The 25,765-nt window shown below is 35.4% G+C and overlaps 3 protein-coding genes across 4 annotated transcripts; all 3 read left to right on the top strand.

Moving 5' to 3' along the window:
- The first annotated feature begins 2,938 nt into the window (after positions 1-2,938).
- Positions 2,939-3,428, top strand: LOC114741302 (glutaredoxin-C3-like). The gene has a single exon (XM_028929554.1). It carries the CDS (start codon positions 2,939-2,941, stop codon positions 3,305-3,307), a length of 369 nt encoding a protein of 122 aa, XP_028785387.1. The 3' UTR covers positions 3,308-3,428.
- A 3,752-nt stretch (positions 3,429-7,180) lies between these two features.
- LOC114741303 (membrane-anchored ubiquitin-fold protein 4) lies at positions 7,181-11,478 on the top strand. 2 transcript variants are annotated; one of them, XM_028929555.1, is made up of 4 exons: positions 7,181-7,334; positions 7,705-7,932; positions 10,608-10,778; positions 11,130-11,478. In XM_028929555.1, the coding sequence occupies exons 2-4, from the start codon at positions 7,803-7,805 to the stop codon at positions 11,183-11,185; spliced, it is 357 nt and encodes a 118-aa protein (XP_028785388.1). In that variant the 5' UTR covers positions 7,181-7,334; positions 7,705-7,802; the 3' UTR covers positions 11,186-11,478. The 2 variants fall into 2 exon arrangements, with proteins under 2 accessions (XP_028785388.1, XP_028785389.1); XM_028929556.1 differs by lacking the exons at positions 7,181-7,334; positions 7,705-7,932 and adding an exon at positions 9,825-10,090.
- A 12,270-nt stretch (positions 11,479-23,748) lies between these two features.
- Positions 23,749-24,777, top strand: LOC114741301 (major pollen allergen Ole e 1). The gene is made up of 2 exons (XM_028929553.1): positions 23,749-23,994; positions 24,096-24,777. Exons 1-2 carry the CDS (start codon positions 23,805-23,807, stop codon positions 24,431-24,433), a joined length of 528 nt encoding a protein of 175 aa, XP_028785386.1. The 5' UTR covers positions 23,749-23,804; the 3' UTR covers positions 24,434-24,777.
- The last annotated feature ends 988 nt before the right edge of the window (positions 24,778-25,765 follow it).

Here is a 25,765-nt window from a genome sequence, read left to right as displayed (position 1 = left end):
GTCCTACTACGTGCTTTAATTTGTTTTTCAAGTTGATGAGACGCTTCGTATATCATATATGTAAAGCCAATGCACTGACCATCTCTCTCCATATCCTTTTCTATCTTTTGCTTTGTTTCACCAGAAAGGGAAACACCTTCAGAGTTCACAGTAAAAGATATACATATCGAGCTCTTCTTTAATTCTTATCTCTCTGGGGAAAATTCTACGAAGAGCTAACACTTACCCCTAGACCCCGTTCAGCATCAAAATCTGGAATTAATGATCACTTAGAGCACATATATAATGATACGTTCATGATGAGAGCCTTACATTATAGTGTTTTGGAGCGAGAAAATATATATAAGACTGATTGAAACTGAAGGATTTGGGTTGAAGAAAGTGAAAAGAGAAGGGTGAAAGGAATAGTGTGGGTGAGAGGTACGTATATGTTATGGCACTTCAATCGTTTCATGCTTTTACAGGCACCAGAAGGGAGAGAGCTCTTGTACGTTCCTACAGATACCAAACCAGGCTTTGATGAAACCCTCATCAGCTTTTCCACCAACTTCCATAGCAACTCAAAGAATGAACGCCGCTCCCACTAGTATAAAATTCATACATATGTACACCAATATGAAAAATAATATAAATGTTGCACCATCCTATTTTTATAGCGGCGATTGAAAATATAGGATGACTGGCAGCTGAGAAAATATACGAAAACATTATATCTTCTGTTTGAACTCAAATTTTAATGGAAGATAATTAAATGTTGTCATTAGACTAGACTTTAGTTAGGGAATGAAATAATGTGTTCCCAGTTTATAAATATTAAAAATTTGAGCCTCTTGGTGCTAGCTATGTGAATAACGTAACGTCTAAGATTCAAAATCTTATCTTGATATAAGTTAGAAAGTGATACAAACAATTTTCTAAAATATTTCATACAAATATTTAATGTTAGATGCTCGATCTAGCAGTTATTTTGCATGTTCCATTGCACAAATATCAACATCACTAAATTGTGATTTTCCTGACTTGTACGTATAATTAGGTGTCAAAGCAAACAAATGCGTGTGTGTGTGTGTGTGTGTGGAGCTGAATTTATTAATAAGGAAAAGAATTAGCCAGGAAATCCGACAAGCACAATCGGAAGATATCATTAAATCTTTCTTCTGTTATAAGCCTCTCTATGTATATGGCAACCTAAACATGTCCTTCTGTGTATTCAGCCTTCCTTTGTTATCTTCAAGGGCCAACACTAAAAGAGAAACCTTCTTTTTTCTGTTAAAGGGGACATATCACCCATCCTGTGCAGACAAACACAGACCCCCTCCTATATATCTATCTAGGACTGCAAATAACATATGCGCGCCTGATGATTAGCAAATTGTTACCATGTTGCAGCCCTTTTACATTTCTTTAATAGAAGTAAAAGAGAAGATTTAATTAATTGCATCCTTTTCGGAACCCTCCAAACTACTTTGAGACTCAGGGTGTTATCCCAACTGATGAAAGAAGTCACCGTTACGTTACATATATAGATGGATAGGACTGCATGCGATCTTGTCTGTGTCTCTAATGTCTTATAACCGTGCTCCTGGCTCTAAGCCTTGGGGAGTCCAGCATTGTGCCCTCATTGCTCCCCACCTACCTACACACCCATTCCATTTTCTAAATTCTACAGTAAAGTGAATAATGATCTGCAACTTCCCAAAATTGGTAGGGAGAATATATTCCTGCATAAAGCATGTGTGAGCAAAAAGATGAGTCCATGCATATCAAATCTTGCTGGGTTATATTATATGGACCAGATGATGGAAACCTTTTGTTTTTTTAGGTAATCCTTACTCCTTTAGGGTTGGTCTTTCTGTAAAGTTGGTCTGTTCAGAAATTTTGGACTTCGCACAGACATACACAAATTAGTGTAAGATGATATGAGGGGCATGAAATAACTTTAGAAGGTGTATGTGGCGTGGATTATGGATATATGTTGAAGGCTTTTTAATGAAGTTTGAACTTTACGGGAATAAGGTGATGACTTGTTGGGAAAAGAAAGATATGAAAAAGATAGAATAAGCAATGGCTTGTTTAGAATGAGAAATGACAAGTTTGGAGGGGAAGCTTGGGAGAGTGTAACGGGAAAATGCAGACGATATGATGTAAAGATGAAGTCCAAGAAACAGAAATGCATATGAGAGAGAGAGAGAGAGAGAGATCACAGGGCCGACAACAAGGACGAAGGCAGCCGTCTACATGCTCTCTCCCCTGCGAAACCCTCTGCTCTTATGTCTCCCTCTTTTCTCTTCTTTTCTTGATCACCCCCTTCGATTCCTGTCCTCTTTTAACCCTTCACTTAATCATCATCTCTTCAATTCCAACACTTTGACTCTCCTCGATCTCTCCCTTTTGCTTCTACCTCCAATGATCAAAACACCATTCCATAATAATTTATTTACAAGGTTGCCGGAGTGTAATAAGTACATGTTTTGGCACTTAAGTGTCAAGCTGTGTTAAAACTTCCAAATTAAAAATTCTGAACAATCAATCACCGACAAGAATTTACATCATAAGAATTTTACTCTAAATGAAAAATTAAAAATTTTAAACTTCCTCATTCCCTCTCTCTCCTCTCTGTGTCTGTGCCTGTCTTGCATAAGGTGACGACTGCTACAGAGACCAACTTTATATTTCTAAGGAAAAAGGAAGCAGTAACAACAGCATGATCCCCTCACGCACATTAAGCCTTTTTTCTTTTTCGTTCAATGTTTATTTTGTTTTTGCGGGGCAACCGTATTCCCAAAGCTCGATGTGATCCTGGGCTCTATAAATAGCAGCCGGATCTCCCGGCATTGCTCACACTGCAACAACAAGAGCTTCTTTCTACTCTCACCGGCTCTCATCACAATCATCTTGCACCCTCCATTAGTTTCCTGAAACTATTTTCGGAGTAAGAATGCAGTACCAAACGGCGTCGTGGGGCGGTTATATGGCGGGAGGTGGCGTGGACCCAGTGGAGAGGATAGAGAGGATGGCGTCGGAGAGCGCGGTGGTGATATTCAGCGTAAGTACGTGCTGTATGTGCCACGCCATGAAGAGGCTGTTGTGTGGTATGGGAGTGAACCCTACGGTTCACGAGCTTGACCAGGATCCCGCCGGCAAGGACCTGGAAAGGGCGCTGGTCAGGATTCTGGGAACGCCCTCCGTCGTGCCGGTGGTATTCATCGGCGGCAAACTGGTCGGGACCATGGACAGAGTGATGGCCTCTCACATCAACGGCACCCTCGTCCCTCTCCTCAAGCAAGCCGGGGCTCTCTGGCTTTGAGTGTTCTTAAATTTCTATCTTTTATTATTATAAAAATTGTTTCTTTGTAATGGTTTGCTTGGGGCTCTCGCTTCTGTAAAGATCATCCCAAAATTGGAAATTAATATAAGAAGTAATGTTTGCTTTCTCTGCCATGTTTCATACTTCACTGGTTTTTAGTTGATGTATGGGTACGTGTATGTTGGAGAAGACAAGAAAACGAAAGACAGGGTGAGAAAGTGGGGGATAGACCAGACCAGAAACGGCGAAATATGGGGACGAAGCTGTCGCTTTCTGTGTCCCTTTTGAGAGAACGGTACAAAGTGCTCGTTATTTAACAATATTGGAACTGGAATTGCACTCTGCACATACGAAGTTACAAACTGTACCTGAAATTGCCTTGGAAGTGGATCGATTTTGGTTCAATAATGTGCTGAACAATCACTTGTGGCTTTGTGGCGGTGAACTTGATTGGTGCTTCTTAGGGCTATGCTTCAATTCGTGATAAAGATTAATAGCAATTACTGAAACTTGATTGGCATGTGACGTATTATTCTGTTCATTTTCGTCCTCGACTGCAAATACTTTCACCCGATAGTTGCCACGTGCCACGATGGTGTACATCTGCAACGTTAAACCAAAACACACTGCGCGAGCGAGAGGACTTGATATTTTGTCTATAGAGCAGTTTGTTTTTCCCTCGGATGCAATTCCTTTCTTGTAATTGCATTAAATGTTGGTATCTCTCTTAATAAATCTTGATTTGTTATACTGTGAGAAATTAATCCATTTTATTAGATCCAGATCTTTTATTATCCTTGTTTGGGCAGCTATTCTAAACATATTTGTAACCTAGACCTATTATTCAAAATATATTTTTGTTTACATGTGTGTGTGGTGTTCTTGATTTTTGAATTTTTTTTATAAGTATTGGTATTATATTATTAATAGTAATTCTATTTGAAGTACCATCAAATACTAAATATAAGTATATCTTTTTAATATTAGTTCGTTACGCTGTGAACAACTTGCTAGGCCTATCCTCATTGGTTTTTTTTTTTTGGATTATTTTCAAATTTTTTATGCCGTGTTTGGGGCATGATGAGTCTTTAAATGAGATTGGGTCAATGATTGCAGGGAACGGTCCATGGAGGGATGAGAAAGACCCTTTATTGGTTGGGAAGCAACACGCAATGGGCTATTAATGGGCTTTACCGCGCTTTCACGCTTGATTATTGTGAGCTTATTCGCTCATAAATAAATAAACTCTTTTCTACCAATAAATAGGTGGTTGAGATAGTAAGTGGTTTTATCCTGTAAAGAGAATAACACAAATTCGGCTTTTGAAGCGCACTTGTTGGAAACCTTTTACTCTTAATGCTTCTAACTCAACAAAGACTAATCTCAAGCCCAAAATAGCTTGGGAATATTAGGAGTTATACCAAAAATAAATAAATCCTTTTCTTAATGAAAAAAATCTAACCAATCATAATTTGCAGCGTTAATGGATTGATTAGAAGCAGAATGATGAATAATGGAGTGGGCGGGGAATGGAGTCGCGTATCACGCGTAATAGCCTTCTCCATTAACACCTGATCACTCGCTTAATTCAACCCTCGTCTCATCAAACACCTTGACCCATTGTCGTCGTTTTATTTGTTGTCTCTCCCCATGTCTGATCTCACACAGACTTCATATATTTTCTTATATATATTAGCACACTCATTTTTGTTCTTTTTGCCAACAAGTCCACTAACTTATAAAAGTTTCTTTTGGCACAATAAATAATAAAGTTTATTAAATGCTCAAACGTGTAATTTTTTTCTCGGTACAAAAAATGTTTAGGTGAATTGAATTCCAGGACTCATTAAAATCAAAATATATCTCCAAGTTTAAAGAGTGCTCGTAAAAATATTTACATACCATCTATCAACAAGATACTCACATTAACAACCCGATTTAGGGTGTGTTTGGATGAAACCAAACCATGGTCTGGAGAATGGCTTCTGGAGAATAGATTCTGAAAAAAATAGATTTTGGGAAGAATAGATTTTGTGAAAAAGTGATTTTGAGAAGTGTGAGTGTTTGGATAGTTGTTATTAGAAGTACTTTTTATATATACAAATTGGCATAAATTAATATGATAATTATAGAAAAAATATATTTTATGATATATTTTAATTTGAAGAAATAAAATTGTTAATAATATATTTTTTATTAACATATATTAATAATATATAAGATAATATAATTAATAAATAATTAATATGTATATATATTTATAAGATATAAGATTAAATATATTTATAAAAAATATGTTTATAAAAAAAAAAACAAGATACATATCCTATAGGCTCTTACACTCTCCCCCTTTCCTCCAAAAGTAAAAAATTTCTGCTTTTCTTAAAACCATGGTTTTGGAGTCAAAACCATGGTTTTGAACCCAAACCATGGTTTTGATTTTTTTAAGGGTGTTTGGCTAACATTTTTTTTAAACCATGGTTTGGGTCCCAAAACCATAGTTTGAGGTGCTTGCCAAACACACCCTTAAATGTACAAACTTGCCATAGTTGACCATATCATTATAGATGAGATGATCCTATAGGAGTCCTATTTCACAGGCCATGCAATTGTTTATGCCCTGTGGGGTCACGGCCTGTTTTGTTTATGTTATATATTTAGGAGCATTTCGTCTTTTAATTCTTCATTCATGGTGTGGTACGTCCTTCCTATTTTAATTACATGAACTAGCCCATAGTATAGCTCAATTACAAACCCATGATGTACTCCTTTTTGTTTTTGAATGAAGCACAAGTCTTGCTAATTTGGGTCGTTGGGTCAAGAACGTCATGAAACGTTATTAAAGTTTTTTTTTTTTGAAGCAACATATATAGATGTACATATTTTATACGGACCGTATATAAAATTACTTTAGTACATAACTTTATAACAATTCATAGTTTGATTTAGTGTGAATTTTATGTTTTTATATGGATGATTATGTACATCTGTATCATTGCGGAATCTCCCGTGAATATGCATAAAAAGAACAAAGATGGTATCTGCAAACCTACCACCGTGTGATTTTATAATAGAGAGAGAGAGAGAGAACCAAATGCGTCGGCCGTCGAGACCCCCCCACTGGAAAGCGAAAGCGGAGCGTCTCTTGGTCCAGGCTAGGCAGGGGTAAATATGATATGAAAAAAATTTAAATCAAATTCCTGGTATTAAATTCTCTAGTTATACATAGTCATCCATATTTTTTTTATTTATACTTATAATTAAATACTAATATTTTAAAAATATGATATATAATTATGTGTGATTGAAGAATTTAACACCATGGATATAAGGAAATTGATTTAAATATTGTTCATATAATATATAATAGTCAAAATTACATAAATTAAGGATCTTATTCATTCTTGAATAATTTTTTCTTAAACGGATTATTTTTAAAAACATCATTTTCAGTATTAGAAATCTAAATTATATATTATAAAAGATATAAATTAAAGAGCTAACATAAATCGGTCAAGATAATCTGAATTAAAGTACCAATATTAAAGTACCAACAGTAATGGTAGTAGTATCAATAAACTTTTACAATTAAGATATCTTAACTTGATATCAATGCATTAATGCATGTGGATACAGTTCATGATTGCTTTGGATTTATATAAATGCTAATAAATGGCATTAAATCATTAATTGATTTAATTCACAAAAACAAAAATTAATCTTCTTACAATTTTGGAGTTGGACAACCAAGGTAAGTAAGGAGATTGCCGTCTCTGACAGAATTTCCACAGGTGTGTGTGTGTCTATATATATATATATATGTATGTATATATTATAATCTGGCAATGACGACATTTATTTCAAACGGAACAAGCAAAATACAGAGGGAAAGGAAAGCGGGGAGTTGGGGTCTAGGGTTTTCTTTTCTCCTTCTGATGCCCGAAATTCTCGTCTTCTTCCAATCTTTGAGGTCTCTCTCATGACTCATAAACGCTCCTCTAATTAAAACCCCTACTGCTTATTTAAGGTATTCTCCTTTTCCCCTTTCGTTTCCCCCCTTATTTTCATGTTTTAGCGTATGGTTTGTTCAATATAGTTGGCACAGCATCAATTTCGAATGGTTTGGAACTTGGAGCTGTCCCCTCCCTTTTTAAATAAACTCATAATTATAATAAGCGAAAGTGTTATATTTCGTGAACCAGCTGTTTTGGTTGCTCAGAAAATTAAGGGCCTTGTGCTCAATTGGCTTCGGAAATGAACACTGAACTAAACTGAGCTGGGCTACTTAGTTGTCCGTCGATTGTTGGCTTCTCTATGGTTCTGATTTGAATGTAAAATTTTCTCTGTTCCTGCTTTTGCACGTTGGTATTGACTTGTCTTGTTTGAAATGATTGCAGCTCTGTACAGATTGTTGTGGCAAATTGAAAGCTGGGATTCTTGGTGGAACTTTTGTGGCATCTTATTGTTCAGGAATTGAATCGGTGGAAGATTTCAGATGCCGGAGGAAGACCTAGTGGAGCTGAAGTTCCGTCTCTATGATGGATCGGATATCGGGCCCTTCCGCTATTCGCCGGCATCAACTGTAGCCATGCTCAAGGAGAGAATTGTTGCAGAATGGCCAAAAGGTCAGGAGCTCGGCATTTTTTTCATTTCTATTTTATTTCTTCACCCCCCCGGGGGCGGGAGGGAAAAAGCACTGTAGTTTTGACTCCGAATTTTATCTACGGTGGTCCTTAATGATAGCTTTGCCATGCTGGCTGAGGCAAAGAACTTCGTTCTGTGGCTTGGATGAATTGTGGTCCAACTGTTTGAAGATTTTATCCCGAGGTTCTGTCGTATTTATATATCGACACTACTTTCTGATGTTCCATCCTTTTCTTGACATTCTTTGCGATCAATATGCACGGAATTAATTTTGAAAACCTCTTGGTAGCAGCTATATTCTGCCAGTTGATTGAATCCAATTCAAGGAACCCATGTATTCTGTATTTGAAAATCGGAAACTGGGTGGACTAATACACTGACACGCACATTTTACAGCTCTCTGTGTATGATGAAATAAAGCAGGTCACAGCACGTCGGCATTAGACATTATATTTGCAAATTTTGAATACTAATTAAATTCTAACTGTTCCAAATAAGTTCTTAAGCTCCTTGTTTGCAACCCCCCCCCCCCCAATTTGTCATTTTTTGTTCCACCATTAATATCTGTTATTGATGTCAAATGCCTCTACGGGAGTTTCTTCACAAACCTCATTTTAATAGTTTTTCATACACTTCATCAGTCAAAACGGACACGTCAACTTGTGGGAATCAGATAAGCAAAATTGTTTGCTGATACTGAAAATGCTACATAATCGTACCTCTGAAGTTGGATGTCCAGATACCAAGTTGTCTTCTGGAATTATTTCAGTGGACGAGGGCAGGGAATGGAGTTTTAGTTCTAACCAGCTGCGTATGAAGCCATAGCTATATAAGATGCATAGACTACCTTATTAGATTCTGTTCTTGTCTCTGTCCTTTTCACCATTGCCCTTACCATGACCAGCTTTTAGAAGCTCGTTCTGTTACCAAGGTCTCTTCACATAGCTTGTGTATGTCTCTTACTTCTTGAAGATGCTGCCATTACATTCCTAATTTTCATATCTGTAGTAAATGGACTTGATATAATCATATGTGTCTTAATTTTCTTTCAAATGCATCATTTGATATTGACAGAGAAGAATATAGTGCTGATAGATTCCTGATGCCCCAACCAATATTTGTTTCATCAACAAGTTCAAGCAGCTGCCTGTTGCCTAGGCTATTCTGAAATAGGGAAGAAGGGTGAATTTGCCCTGTTAAACTTTCTCCATGCAAAATTTGAAATTAGAAACTCCACCTTGCTCTGAGAATTCCAAAATAAAGACATTCTGGACTCTTGAAAGATTCTAATGCAGCGCCCAATTGAGTGTCTAATTTGAAAGTACTATTCTTGTGGTCCCATTCATTCTTATTTAATCCTAGAAGGCCAATGTTCAAAATACGTACAAGATCAACATGCATATGTGGATAAATGCAACAATGGTGACATGGGAATTCAGACATGTTCATCTCTTGATAATAAGAGAAGACAGAGTATTTGCCTGGAGAGTTAGAATTAGCTTCCAATCATCTATCGTTCAGTCCATACACATTAACAATAATGATTAAGACTCTTCAACCCTCCCCCCCCCCCCCCCGGCGGGGGGGAGAATAAACAAGATATGTTTTCTCGTTCAGCTTGGTCAATCCCAGATGTTGCGGAGAACTGGCCACTCTATCTTCCCTCCCCTCTCAGTTCTCTACTTCCCATAAAGCACAGTAGGCATTGGGAAGACAAAGACAAGTAGAATTATTGGGCTTAATGGAATCTGCATGTGAGGTTCTTCCATGGGGTGAGATCTTATGTATTCACTTCTTGTTTATGAACAGATTTATGGATGGGAGGGACCACTGCTTTGGGTGGACTGATGTTCTTTGAATTGGGCATGACATCTATGATAATCATATGGATGTGTTTTTTCTTTTTGGTCATTACTTTTATATAATTGATTTTTCTTTATAGATCGAGAAGGCGATAACCAGTTATGAGCTGTCTCCTACTGACAATAGCCTATATATTGTCAACTTCCAGATAGGCAATCTTAGATTTCTGATGTGAATTGTTGTTGCATCAGATGAAATTGGCTGGTGCTTTTGCTGTGACTGGATTTTTGAAAGTTTCTTTTGGGATAATTACATTGGCTGTAACTCCAAATTCTGGTATCGTTATATTTTCTGGTTTCGTTATATTTGCAGTCAGATTGTTTTGACGCTTGGAAGTGTCCTTGAACTGGGCAAATATTTTACTTCTCTCTGCACGAGTGCATGCATGCAACACACAGAATCACACACGGATGTGAGATTCATTTATTAGAAGCATGAATTAATTATTGTCCTTTTACAGTATGACTTTGGATCATCCTATTTAAATTTTGAAAGTTCTTTAAAACACAATGCTCCTTCTAAGTGTTGCTTTGCCGACAAGGAAATCCTATCTTTATTAATTCAGCTTCTTTATCCTTAATGTTTAACGCATGTAAATGTCCGCCACTTTATGGTAATTGCGCAGCTGGACTGTCATTCTTGCATTGATTGATGATCTGATATGGTATTTATATTATTCTTGATATGACACAGTTCCCTTCTAGAGATTGTGCTTATGGTGATTATGCACTTTTAAATTCCTTTTTTGTTTGTCTTGCCATCTCTGAAGTCGTTTCTACCATCCTGTCCACAGATAAGAAAATTGTGCCAAAGGCAGCAAATGACGTAAAATTGATAAATGCTGGGAAAATTTTGGAAAACAACAAAACAGTTGGCCAATGTAAAGTTCCTTTCGGTGATCTACCCAGAGGAGTTATCACCATGCATGTTGTGGTCCAGCCATCTCTGGCAAAAGCAAAAACAGGTAAACTTATGTAATTTGTGTATATATGTTCTAGTAGTTATATTGGTTGACAAGTTTATTTCAGTAATCAATGCATCTATGCTTGTTTTATATAGCTTAGCTGTTAGCATATGCCAAGGAGAGCAGATACATAAGCTTATGAGTAAATGACCGCCCTATAAATGATGGAGTTAATGCATTTGTTAAAAGTGCAGGGAATTAAATCTCTCCAAAAATGGAGAAAAGGTAGATTATATGGTAGAATTGTAAATCACTCGATGTCTTTTGTCAAGGTGATGATCAAATGCGAACTAGAAAGATGTTGTGATCTCTGACGGGATGCCCTTTTTTTTTTTGGGTTGGTTTGGACAGAGAAAAAGGTTGATGAAGCTCCTAAAAAACCTATATGTTCATGTTCGATAATGTGATTACTGATTACTGAGAATACAATGGTCGTCCAGAGTTAATCTGCCGAGATTGCCTCAGAGTTGCGGTTGGTGGGATCTCTCAGGGGGCAAGGTCATGGAAATGCGTAGCTGGAAAGACAATAATATGTAGAATAGTCCCAACCCTCATTGTTAGATGTTCGTCGGAGGCCATTCCTGTGTAACAATGCTTGTCTGTCTTGATTTTCCTTTTGTTTTATAAAATTGGTGTTTGATGTATCTTGGAAGAGGCAATCTTATTTTTAGTTTACATAATATATGGCAGTTGCTCCCCCCTTGAGTGTGTTTAATGGTAATTTTCTTTCTAGAATGTGGGCGCAAGCTGTGGTTCTAGTGCTTTTTTTGGGATTATAATTGGACACCCCAAAAGTAGATATTCGCATTATTGGAAATTCTTCTCGCATATTGCACTCCAGCCGGAGGCATTACAATCACTCTTCACAAGAGAAAAGAGAAGGGAGGGGGACATAAAAAGTTCTAATTAAAAATTTTACTGGATAGAAAGATTTGAAATCTGAAATATATATATATAAAATATTTTGAAGTCTGAAAATGAATTCGGGGTTGTTTGGTGGATAAAATTTCCAAACGGAAATTCGAAGAAAAACTAGGGTGACTGTTACTACCTCCAGTCTTAATTATAATTAAGACCGGGTAGCAACATTTTGTACGGACATCGATTCGTTCTCTACATTTAACCGTCATTGGCGGAGGGTTTGCCATTGGTTCGGTTAAAGTCTCCGCGTTTTGACCTAGCTTGGGAATGAGCCCACCTGGTGCAACACGGTATTCGTTCTTCGCACATGAATGACGTATTTTAATTTGGTTCATCTCATTGATTGAATTAAGTTCGAACATAGCTTTAGGCTACTTTACGTCAGCAGGTCAAGTTTAAGAATTTGAAGATTGAGTTGCCCAATTCACCATTGGCTTAATGATTTTTACAAAAATATTTTATATGAAAATTTTTTTATTCCATCACTTGATCTAAACATTAACGTACGATAAAGATCTTAAATTTAATAAATTGTTCATATTAAAAAGTTCAATTTTAGAAGGTTAACACAATAATTAGGGTTTATTTAGCACATAGAATACAATGGGGAAAAAAATTAGCTGTCGCGGATGAATTAGATTTTTTTTAAAAATATTGTTAAGTGAAGTTTTGCTAAAAAAAATTGTCACGTGAAAAAAATTATGCTAGGAGACGGAGAGTCATTTCAAATTAAAGTCTCACAGTGTTAAAATTTTATTTTATAGTAAGATTTCAGATAAATGCATTAAATAAGTCAAAAAGAAAAATTAGAAAAAAGTCTCTCGCTAGAAATTTTATTGGTGTAAAGGATCTAATAGTTTTATACATCCAATGTGATTCTGAAAATTTTATACACATTGAGCATCAATACTTTGATTTAATTTATTCTCACCAATAAGATTTTAACAGAGTTTGTTTTTCAATTTTCCAAAAACAATTGAACAATAAATACAAAAAAAAAAAAGCAATGAAACCCGTCCATATAGAAGCCTAACTTATGTTTGTTCTCTCTTACTTTTTTTCTTCTTTTTTTTTTTAACGAACGAAACATGTCCGTGCTAATTAATAAAATCACTTCCCTCAACAGAATATCAAAGGTTACGCCGTTGGCTTGAGTTTATCATCAAACCATATAATAAATATATCATATGTAAACAAGATTTGAAACATCAAGTTAAACAAAAAAATATTAAGACGTGCTTGGATTGAATTTTACAAAAATAAATATTAAGTAAAATGGATTTTCATCAAAATCATGGTTATGACCCAATAATCAATTTTAAGTTGCGAGGGTGTTTGGATGGATATACTAAAACCTTAATATTAACGAAGAATTTAACAAAAAGAAGTTTAAAATTATTAAATTTCAAATAATTTTTTTAATAAAAATATGTTATTATTTACTAGTATATTATTATTAAAATCTAAAGTATGTTACAAAATTTGATTTGAGATTTAATAATTTTAAATTTTTTTGTGAGGTTATCTCTAATTTTAAACCAATAATTGATTCTTAACGAGTTTCCAATTAAAATTAATTATGAGACCATCAATTATATTTCTTATAAGCAGCATTTGGCTTAGAAATAAATTTGATTTTGGATTCAATTAATTTTGACATACATAAAAAGATTTGGTTGTTTTTTTTTTATAACAATTATTTTTATTTTATAATTGACTGAGGCATATGTTTGTGTAAACACACAAACACCCCAGCTTCTACTAAATTGAACTTAAAACTTCGTCTAAGCTAGTGTGTTAAGTGGCGAGGCATCATTACTAGAACAACTGGTTGTTAATAGCAAATATGATACTGCGCATCTATAAATATGATACTATGTATCTATAAATGTCTATTTGACTTTTATTTTACTCATAAATATAAGGCTTCAATTTACTTTATTTCTCATATTTACTTATATTTTTTTTCCAGAATAATCCTTGTAGTAATAATAATTTTAGCTAATACACTTGATTAATAAAGATATTTTTAAAAAAATATTTATTTATTACAAATAACTAATGTAACTAATTTTTTTAATCTACTTAAATTAGTCAACTAACTCTTATATTAAAGACAAGGATAATATATAAATCTCTCAATATATAATACGTACAGTGCCCGTAAAAATTCGACACAAAAAGAGGTTGATATACATTATGTGAATCTATATATATTGCCTTCAGTCTTTAATATAAAGGCTTATTTAAATTTTATATTGATCCTAAGTATAAGATCTTATTCTATTTTCCTCTCATTATATTTATATTTTTTTCCCTAAAAGAGTTTCTGTAATAATGATAGTTCTAGCTAGTACATTTGATTGGTAAAAATATTTTAGGAAAGATAACACATATTTATTATAAATAGTTAACTTAACTAATTTTTTTAATTTACTCAAATCAGTCAATTGATTCTTATATTAAAGACTTGATGTAGTATTTATTCATTTATTTCACAAAAAAAATCTATATATAATACGTATAATGCACGCAAGAATCTGAAAAAAAAAAGGTGGAAATACATAATATAAATCTACATATATAATAGGTACAATGCACGTAAGAATTTGGGGGGAAAAAACGTGGAAATATATGATACTCTCTCTGTTCTAAATATATAGAGTTCGTAAAGGAATTATACAGAGGTAGTAAAGGAATTAATTAGTTTTTGTTCTAAATATAAATATAAGGGTATACATTTTGCTTCCTAAATTTATAGTAATTATTTTCTTAAACTCTTCCTATTATATATATATATATATTAAGGAGAATTGTTATATATATATATTATATATATATATACTCCTCCGGTCCTTAATATAAGACTCATTTAACTAATTTGATTAAATTAAGGAAGTTAGGTAAGTTAGTTAATTATAGGAAAAGTGCCACATTTTTCCTAAAACACCATAATCATCTTTCTTAATACCCCTTCTTCCTCTTCTACTTGATTATGGTTGAGGAAGTATCCATAAGGGTATTTTAAAGAAAATTGATAAATATGAGAAATGGGTCTTATATTTAGGACCAAAACCAACATAAGAATTGGGTCCTATATTAAGGACCGGAAGAGTATATATATTACGGAGAATTGCATCAAGGGACAGTTGCCTACACCGCTAGCTTTTCCCCACAATAATCTGCCCCATCCCAAGCCATAGCCTTTTATGTCGATTAATTAGTAATGTCAGGGTAATTTTTTGGAAAAATTATAATGAAGTCTCAAGAAAAAAAATAATATTACAAAACAAATCCTAATGGGTGTTATTGCCTACCGTGAAACTTGTTATTATAAACTGCTTAGGTTGTTAGGTTGTTATTGAGATCTATTAGTAATTATTTTCTTTTTGTAGAATTTCATTGTAATTCTCCCTAATTTTTTCATCTACAAAGTTCTAAGCTTGTAGCCCAACTTCATTGACTTGAGAAACGCATTAGTAGTTTGGGATCATATATGGGATGAAAGCTAAGATCTATACTTGATTGTGAATTGCTACTACGATTAAAATAAAAGTTAGAAAATTGATGGAGGTCATTCGCAGTTGTCTCCTTCTCCAAGCTGTTAAGACCAAAAATGGCTGCTCCACTCATATGCAGAAGTTGACAAGCCAAAATTTTCTTCTGTTGGTTTGAACAGAGAAAAGGCTGAGGTAGAGGAGGCTCCTAAAAAACCCATATGTTCATGTCCGATAACTTGATTACTGACTACTAAGAATACATGGTCGTCCCGAGTTATTCTGCTGAGATTGCCTCAGGGTTGCAATTGCTGGGATCTCTCAGGTGGCGAGGTCATGAAAATGCGTAGATGGAAAGACAATAATATATAGGATAGATAGAATTATACAATACTTAAGATTTATCGTGCTGAATCTATTTATAAGTCACTTCTAATATGTTTCACACAGATTAAAAAAAAAACCTTAGATTTTATTAAATCTTATTTAAAATTTAATAACTTTTCAATTTTATTCCTATCTAATATACCTCATGTAAATAAAGTAAACACAATAATAAATAAAAAGTAAAATCATATATTCATATAGAAAGTTCTTCTCAATGCCTTATAAATTAAACCAAATTTTTTTTCTCTCTACCTTATAAATAAGACTAGAGTAGTATTTAGTAGGTAGATGGAATACATCGGGAAAAAAATAAAGGAAAATTTTGTTTAAGGACTGCAGTACATAATTAATTTCAAAGAGTCTCAAAAATTTCTGAAATTTCATTGCAGGACCAAGGAGACAAACTGATATTAATTTCACAAAGAAAATGACACTATTACCCCTCATGTGAACAAGTGTGGGAGAATCTATTTGCAAGTGAGACTAGACAATTTGCAACATATACATATATATATTTATAACTGAAATTAGTCTATTTACATGTCACCTCTTTCACCTAAAGAAGATGTTCGTGAGTAAATAAGTGTGGGAAAACCCATTTATAAGTGGGACCAGACAATTTGCAACACATATACATTTATTTACAATTGGAATTAATCCGTTTACATGTCACCTCTTTTACCTAAAGAAGGTGTCAATGAGTGAACAAGTGTGAGAGAGCCTATTTACAAATAGGACTAGTCAATTTGTGATATACATACCTTTATTTACAACTAAAATTAGTCAATTTACATGTCATCCTACAATAAGTATTGTAAAGGGCAATAATGTTATTTTTTTGGTGAAATTAATATCAGTTTGCCTCCTTCAAAAAGTTTTGGGGCTCTTTGAAATTAATTATGTACTGTAATCCTTAAACGAAATTTTCCCAAAAAATAAAGTGGTATATGGTACGTGTTTCACGTAATAATAATAAATGAAGACAATGGTTTTGGTAAGACAGATCTCTCCCCATGTACGCGTGGCCGGCGTAGAACAACGACAATGTTGACGCCAGCTGCTATAAAAGGCTCCCAACTTATTGAGTTAAGTCATTGCGATTGATTATTAATTAGGAATTATATAGCGCATGAAAGATGGAGATGAAAGAGTTGGTGTTTGTGGTTGCGATATGCTTATCATCCTTTGTGGCGTGTTTGGGCGACACAAACCCATCATCAGAGGCATTATCATTGCAAGCACCACCACCAACACGTCCGCCAGGCTTTAAGTATTTCTTGCTTGCCTTGACATGGCCTAACCAATATTGCAGCACCCACCGCTGCAAGCCCCCATCCCCCCCCAACATTTCACCATCCATGGACTTTGGCCCCAGGACGATCATGGTGCAGTGAACTGCAAAACAACCGAAAAGCTCAGCAACGCTGACGTAATTAATATACATATTCCTGCCTGCTTTTGTTATTATTCATACGTCTCTGTGCGTGAGTGTGCGTGTTTTCCTTTTATTAACTCCTTCTTCTTTTGTGGCCTTTGATATTTGCATGGTGATGCAGCTTCAAAACTTGAAGGATAACTATGAACTGCTCAAATACTGGCCTGATCTAAAGAACGCAAACGACTTTGAAGAAAGCAAGCGGTTTTGGCAATGCGAGTGGACAAAGCACGGAACCTGCTCGGCAAACAAGTTCAAGGCATTAGAGTACTTCCAAAAAAGTATTGCTCTGGCCAAAAAGTACTCGGGCAAAATCTCCCAGGCTCTGGAAGGCAGAGGTAATATGCGTGCTCCTCTCTGTGGGTAAATAATTGAATATGAGGATGATGATTGATAGAGAGTGACTTGACTTGGATGGAGGTTGTTCATTCACATATAGGTGTGAAAGCAGATGGAGGTAGATATCTGAAGTTGGACATACTTAGCGCCGTCGTAAAGGCTACAGGTTTTGTTCCCCTACTAAGCCTCCCCGATTCTGGCAGTACTAGTAATGAATCTCTGCTCGAGATTCGTCTGTGCGTGGACGAGGACGCCGTTACGCTCCTTGATTGCAACAATACTGACTTTATCACATTTGCTGGTCCTCCTCCTGCTTCACCTCCCCTTCCATCTCGCCCTACCGGGTATCACGATACTTCTCCTTCCTTTCTTATTTAATTAGATATATGTAATAACATGCATGTCATCTCATAGAGTTCTGTTATATATTTTAATGAAATGACCACCCTGTTGATGATATGATGATGATGATGATATATATATATATATATTCATTCTTGGATTCAGCTGGGAGTCACATGCCTTGGAGCTGTAGACCCTCCACAGAGCAGCAGCGGTCCTGCAATGGTGCTATATGATCATTAATAATAAATATATATACATACTAAATTAATGAATGAAGGGAAATGAAATGACAATAAGGGTTTGTGCACTGTTCTGGTACAATACAACACTGTCCGTGGTCGCTACCTTTCGTCCTTCTATCTTTACCCTCCATCATGTACCGTGTTACATTATAAAATGATTTTTATATTTCGGACCACAGTAGTATTTTAATTTGTATCAATAAATGTAATCACTTCATTTCCGAACACTCGTACATTATCTAATTTGTGTGCTTTTGTGACGTTGTTTCATAGTGGCACGTCAATTTTTTGGTCTTGTCACATTTATTGTTTTTGCAGCTCATTAATTAATTACCGTAAGATAAACTGTAGCAAGTTTACAAGTATAAAACCATGAAAGTTGGCTGCTGCGAATAGAGAGGGCCGCTGATCATTATCATACTTTGTTACACATATTTAATCTAATGACGACCCAAGAGAAGTAAATTCGCAGCTAAGTATGATGAAATTTATTTTCTCTTCTAAAAGTATTCTTATTTATGAGCGCCATTGGATTAATGATTTTTACAGAACAAAATAAACTAAGTTCATTAGAAGTTTGATATTTAGATAATTTTCTTTTATTCCACTACTTGATCTAAAAATTAACGTGTAATAAAGATCTTAAATTTTAAAAAAAATTCACTATTTTTTTTTTACGTTCATGTTTTTTGATATTAACAAGTGCTATTTAACACAATACATATAAAAACACAAAACTTTGTCCATATAAAAACATAACTTTTTTTTTCTCTTAAATTTTCTATTGATGAACTAAACATGCCCATCCCAATTTTTTAATTCAATTATTAGATCAATAAAATCACGCCTCTTAACAAAGTATACAGATGCATGGATGTCAAAGTTTGCGTTACTATTAGTTTATCATCAAATTGATAAATATATGAGATGCAGACAAGATTTGAAACATTAACAAGTCTACGATGTTACATTGAATTGTGGGAAAGATGTTAATAATGAACTTCTTGTTTTAAGGGGGGGAAAAACGATTGGCTAGAAATAATGTACTCTCCACTTCTTCCTTTGTTTTTATTTGAACGAATAATCACAGCCGATCTTGCTCATGATTATAAACAATACCCTATCAGAAATTTTTGAGATGCTGATCCAGGCACATACATTTTGACCCCCATGGCCTACTCTGAAATATAATAGTGTCCAAGTACTGTTCTGTTCATCAAGGAAACGTGGGTGTATATGGTATAAATCTTTAGTGTTATACATAGTACTCGACGCATGGGCCTTCAGTTTTTGTTTTTGAGCAGAAAAATAAAACATCACATGGTGAACGGATAATTCAGATCTTAACCTAAATAAGTAGTCCAACTTCTAATTTTAATAAGTAACCATAAGAGGTTCAATTTGTCTCCCTATAAAAAATAGTGGAGGGAATATTTAAAAAAAAAAGAATCCCGCTAGGCCTTCAAATAATATCTTAATTCTTTCGCCATACGCGTTGGGCCTCAACAACAGGACAACGAAAATGTTGGTCCCAGGCATTATAAAAGGCCATTAACTTCTTGAGTTGAGTCATTGAGATTTGATGATTAGGAATTATCAGCAAATGAAATTGATGAAAGAGTTGGTGTTTGTGGTTTGGATAATAAGTGTGGCATTTGGGTCGTGTTTGGGCGACACAGACGCAGCAGAGACATTGCGAGCATCAGTTCAACCGGGCTTTAACTATTTCTTGCTTGCCTTGACATGGCCTAACCAGTTTTGCCTCTCCAAAACCTGCGATCCCTCCCTCCCCAAGCAATATTTCACCATCCATGGACTTTGGCCCCAGTTTAATGCTACCAAATATCCACAGCACTGCACAACAACCCAAAAGCTCACTGACGATATTGTAATATATATATATATATATCACCACTATTCATTCACTATGTGTGCATGTTTGTGGGTGTGTTTTCTCATTTTATTAATTTCTGGCTTTTGATTTGCATGGTGCAGCTTGAACAGTTGAAGGATGAGTACGATCTGCTCAGATACTGGCCTGATCTAAAGAATGCAGAAGACTTTGAAAGCAGCAAGAACTTTTGGAGATACGAGTGGAAAAAGCACGGCACCTGTTCTTCAAACAAGTTCACCGCATTGCAGTATTTCCAAAGAAGCATCGATCTTGCCAGAAAGTACTCAGACAAAATCTCCCAGGCTCTGGAAAAGAGAGGTAATGTGTGTGTGTGTGTGTGTGTGTGTGTGTGTGTGTGTGTGTATGGATGGCGATTGATAATACAGTGAGCCGATGACTTGATGTACATATTGTTAATTTAGGGGTGAAACCAGATGGAGCTGAATATCGGAAGTTGGACGTACTTAACGCCGTCGAGGAAGCCACCGGTGCTGTTCCCTTGCTGAGCCTTACCTCTGGCGGTAAAGCTGTGGCAGAGATTCGTCTGTGTGTAAAAGACGACGCGGTTACGCTCTTTGACTGTGAAACTATCACATTTGCCGGGCCTCCTTCTTCATCTCCATCGTCTTCAGCTTCATCCCCCTCTACCAGGTGCCGCTATTAATAATTGATTAGTTTTTGTCCTTTCTTTATTCTTCAACAGCATCATATTTCTGTTATTTTAGTGAAATGACCTTGTTGGTTCTTGGATTCAGCTGGGTGTCATCTGTCTTGGAGGCCACCGTCCAGAGAGTGGCAGAGCTCCATTGATCTTTAATAATAATATTATTTGCTAATAAATTCATTGATAATGGAAATTATTAAATGATGATCGATAATGAGCATTTGTGCTTTGTTATAATACAATACGGTTCTTCCTTGTAACATTATGTAATAGCAATTCGTTCATTTCCAGACATTCGGACATTCGCGTGTGATTATTTCATATATAATGTTACGCTGTTCCAAGTTTAGTTTCCACGTTAATTTTGTTCCTTATTTCCCCTTTTTGGGGGGTTGCCTTCCGTTCTTGTCGCATTTGTGCTTTGGCTGCACCAAAATGAACTAATTATAGCGCGACAGCAAGTTTACAACTTATAGTTAGGCTGCTCAAAGTAAAGAACGCGACGCATCATTATCATACCTTGTTACCCATATTCAATCTAACAGTCACCACGATTCTACTCCCTCGCATTCTTATTATAAGTACTGCTTCTGCATTTGCTTAACTATAAAATTTCTTAACTAATTAACTACATTCCTTTCATTAATTACTTTCATTGAGACTGATTTTGAGATTTTACAAGAAATAATTAATTAATTTTAACTAACTTTTTTAATCCACAAAAAGCTATTAATTACAGCTTATAATAATGTTGTCGGTTGCAAAATATTTGAAGTAACACAAGTTGAGTATAAAATTTTGAAAATCTTCCTTGCCAATAATAGAAAAACCCATACTTAAGTTTAGAAATTTGGCCTTTCTTGCTGTGACCGCTGCTATTTGTCGTCTTTAAACTCGTAACAGTTATTGCGAGTGCTCTAATTATAATATTGCTTCAGCTACTCACACATTGCCTCAACAATTTGTTCAAGGGTAGATTTTGAACCCCAACATTCGTTGTTACCGTTAGAATGGGATCTATCACCCAAAAGAAAACACACCGTAAATTTTATAGAGAATTAGTGCTCGTTTGGATTAGCAGTGAATAACTATAATGTTAGATAATTATAAATTTTATAAGTGACACTGGTTATAAATAATGTTAGTTAATTATAATTTCTATTTAGATTTTTTTTATAAATGACTTAGAGAATTGTAATTATGTTTGGTTTTTATTTATTAAAATCACCTATGCATATATAATTACCAAAAAGGCATGAATTTAACAAATATTATGAAATATAATCATTTGAGGCGAGTATGAGAGGAAAGATTAGAGAAAATTCAGTTGATAAAAATTGATTGGAACTCTTCAAATGCATATGCTACTTTTTGATACTTATCCTAAAAGTACTGTGAAAGAGTAAAATCATGATTTATTGAGATTTTATACAAATTATCCAAACAGATAAACATATTTCACAATCACTTCTTTGGATTCGAATAGGCTTATTTGATCTCTCACTCCTTAACCAAACAGTCAATTATTTAGCTTCGCTGTTGTTCTGTTACTCTGGAGGGATACCTGTAAACATATCCTCTGTCTCCCGTGTATTATTGCTTTGTCCATTAATCAAATTCTTTTCTTTTGTACTTTTCCTGTCAAGTATTTTCTGTAGAATCATATCAACCACGCATGTCTTCATTTACTTCGTTTTGCGGAAAAGTGATTCTGAAACCGTGGTTTTGGTTTTACCAAACACCCCCTTAATCTGACTTGCCTATACCACTAGCTTTCCCCCACAATAGCCTGCCCCTCTCTCAAACCAAAGCCTTCTTTCTTAACAATCACAGCATTTGGTATGCTAAATCCAAAATTCTCAGTCTAATATTTTCATTTACGAAGTCCTAAACTTTCAGCCTAACTTCATTGGCTTGAAATATGGGATGAAGGCTAAGATACTTCATCGTGAATTGCCACACTTAAAATCAAAATTAGAAAAATCAGAGTCATTTATAGTTGTCTACTGCTCCAATCTGTTAAAACCATTAGCTGCTCCACTTATGTGCAGAAGTTGGCAAGACAATTTATAGCGGGGCTTGTTCATCTTTAATGGCGGTCCAGTAAAATGGCTGGGAACCACACACAAAAGGACGAAACTTTCCCACATTATCCATATTTGGTCCCTGTTCTCCGTTTGATAATGTCCCTTTTTGGACTTTTCTGGATAGACCTGCTATTGAGTCCCACAGCTTCATTACTTTAGAGCCCGCATTTCTTGTTTCTAAAATGAAAAAAGAATCAACATTGTAATCCTAATAATTTTTGGACTCATACAACGCAATCAAAATATTTTTATTGAATAGCAATGAATTCATGATTAATGTCCATGGCCCATGCTCGTTCCAATAGTCAAACCGGTATTCATTTGCTGTGTCATTTACTGCAATTGGCTCGCCCAAAGGACTTGATGGTGATAAGAAAGATGGTGACCCTGGAAATGTGGAGAGGCTTCAAAAGAGCCTTCTTTATGATTCATATCGATATTGTTATACGTCCTGTTAACCTCGATTGCAGGACTGGTTCGCTTTTTGAAAGCAGCAACGTTGGGCATGGAGGTTGAGTAAATTTTCCAATTAATGCTTCGTTCAGAGACTGTTCTCAATCGCAATGGCTCTGCTCTGAACTGCATGTGAATGACATGAATGCTCTCACCAGCCTCATGCATTTCTTCAATGCAGCGGCAGAAGCACGGATGAGAAATGAACTCAATGAATATTTTGAGTAGTACAAGTTAACTTTGAGACTTAATGAAACTACGTAGTCTAAATATGTAATCAGTACTTTGCAATTAAAATCACATCAACAGTAGAGAAGATCCCAACAGCTCTATACCCTTTCTGATACACTTGCTGTAGGCTTTTTTCCCCCTTCTTTTTTGGGATGCACTGACTGGGATTTCTATATAAACAGGCTTTCCATATCAATCAATCGCTTAAATTGAAGCTGTTTGCCTCTCCCCCACGAAGAGTATATCTACTTATTCTATCTCTTCTCTTCTCTTCTCTTCTCTCTCCTACTCATTAGTTCCATGTCTTGCCAAACAACATTCACATGTCTTTGTTTCTAGTGGAAAAGGATACACTAGTTGCAACTTTTTGGTAGAGGTTGCTTCTCCACTAAAATTTGCCAATCATCATCATCCACACGCCAAACTAATCTTTTTCTGTGCTAATGCTCTGAAATCAAAGCTAGCTTTTTGCAGCTCCTCATAAATAGTTCATTCGGAAGCTTCCCTCTTATTTCCAAACCTCCCGCCGTCATGAATCCTATGATTCTCTTTCTTCTTATATCGCTGTTTACACAATTTTCGCAAGTTGAGCCTGCAAGACCCCAACCCAAATTGCCGGGGAAGCTGGCGCATCCCAACCCCGAAATCACTGTTATGGGCTTTGTTTATTGCGATATCTGCTCCAACAACAGCTTCTCCAGACACAGCTACTTCTTGCCCGGTAATATAAATATAACCTTTAGGTCTAGAACTTGAGTTTTCTAACTTGCTGGAAGAAAAATAGATCAATGTTAAATCATTTTTTTGGTTCTTTATCCGCAGGTGCTGAAGTCAGAATAGATTGTGTTTTTAAGGCTCTGTCAGCGAAAACTGAAGAACAGATATCAGTTTCTGTGAATAGAACAACAAATAAGTATGGGATGTACAAGCTGGAAATACCATCAGTGGATGGAGTGAGATGTGCAGAAGATTCTGAACTAGTTTCTTCCTGCCAGGCAAATCTAATTGGTAGTTCCACCTCTGCATGCAATGTTCCTGGACACAGAACCACTTCTGATGAGATAGCAATCAAAGTAAGACGAGCCAATCTCTGCATATACAGTCTAAATGCTTTGAATTTCAGACCAACTAAAAGGGACATCACTTTGTGCGGTAATTGAAACTGTGGAACAGCTTGCACAAGTAGCCAGAGTACTAGCATACTTGGTGACTTGTATGCGCTTTCCAAGAAACCTAAAACTCAGATATGCTGGTCTTTCTTTTCTTTCTTTTCAGCCCATCATAAGGGCATACACTTCTCTCCTCTCCTCTTCTGTCTTGATTGTTTTCCTGCATTACTGTTTACTTGTTTGGCTCTGGAGTTTGTGTGCAAATTAAAGGGAAGTTGATTTAGGTCCTTGTTTAAATGCATCAGATGTATATAACATATCTCTCTCTTTCCCCCTCATGAAACTGTAAAGAACAAGTAACTTGTAATAAACTCTGGCTTATGTTTCTCGGTGGAGGTTGCGGTTACAGACCAGAGAGAAATTTTTCAATTGTTGTCTTTCCTCGTGATTCTATCAAACACCAATAAGCGGTATGCTGTGATCCAATCAATTATTATTATCCAACTGCAAGTTGACAATTGATGAGGAGCAAATTTTTTATGACGCTTAATTGAAAAAGACCACATAATATTTGGACCGCCCATAACTACAATTGTAACACGTGTAAGATAAATGACACTATGGTTTTGTAACATTTCACCCCCCCTCCAACATTCAAGTTTGTTCTTTGCCAATCCTAGATTCAGACTGATGGCACTTGCCATTGCTGAACTAGTTTTACAGAGTAATTCAAAAGCGAAACTGGCAGGTTTTGATCACTTATTGTCTCCGGGCGTCCTTTTATCAGATCCACGGAGAAGGCTGCTATTTAAAGTTTTCCAACAGAGGATACACAGGTGACTATTATAACATCAATTACACAACCTTTGGACCCGTTAGAATCATAACATGTATGAATAACAATTTCCTATGAAATTGCAGTGATGCAATCCATAGTAACTTCTTGTCACACTTTTAAGCAGAGTATTTATGGCTACTTGTTTACGGCACAACTAATATTCCATACAGCCTTTTGCAAACCAAAAAAAGAAAAAAAGGTATCTCATATAGCCTTTTAGAAGTATTACATCTATTGTTGAAAATTGAAACATTAGAACGTGACGTTCATACACACAAATATATGTATGTTTGTGAAAGTTCGTCTCAAAATTTGGTGAACAATTTTTATGGATCATTTTGATCCTAACAATCTAAAATACCGGAGAAGATATATAACACCATTTTCTACTGTCGCTAGAGTAACGAATATTCTAATGCATCTTGCATGAATGGAGAAAATGGCTCGTGTAGAACTCACGCTTTAAAATACTCAAATAGGCACTAAATCTGTAAATCAGCAACTTCATCTTAAAGTCCAGCATAGTTTAGTTCAAGATGCTGGTG

Source organism: Neltuma alba, unplaced genomic scaffold (assembly GCF_004799145.2).
Source record: "Neltuma alba isolate B1F8T4 unplaced genomic scaffold, ASM479914v2 tig00003347_pilon, whole genome shotgun sequence".
NCBI lineage: Eukaryota > Viridiplantae > Streptophyta > Magnoliopsida > Fabales > Fabaceae > Neltuma > Neltuma alba.
Note: the sequence above shows the minus strand (reverse complement) of the source record. Positions and strands in the feature narration are given on the sequence as shown.

Bases quoted from the DNA above. Each gene is read 5' to 3' on its own strand.
- LOC114741302 (XM_028929554.1), top strand. From the start codon at position 2,939: ATGCAGTACCAAACGGCGTCGTGGGGCGGTTATATGGCGGGAGGTGGC.
- LOC114741303 (XM_028929555.1), top strand. From the start codon at position 7,803: ATGCCGGAGGAAGACCTAGTGGAGCTGAAGTTCCGTCTCTATGATGGA. The intron at 7,933-10,607 runs GTCAGGAGCTCG...TCCTGTCCACAG, and splicing joins TGTTGCAGAATGGCCAAAAG to ATAAGAAAATTGTGCCAAAG. The intron at 10,779-11,129 runs GTAAACTTATGT...TGGTTTGGACAG, and splicing joins TCTGGCAAAAGCAAAAACAG to AGAAAAAGGTTGATGAAGCT.
- LOC114741301 (XM_028929553.1), top strand. From the start codon at position 23,805: ATGAATCCTATGATTCTCTTTCTTCTTATATCGCTGTTTACACAATTT. The intron at 23,995-24,095 runs GTAATATAAATA...CTTTATCCGCAG, and splicing joins ACACAGCTACTTCTTGCCCG to GTGCTGAAGTCAGAATAGAT.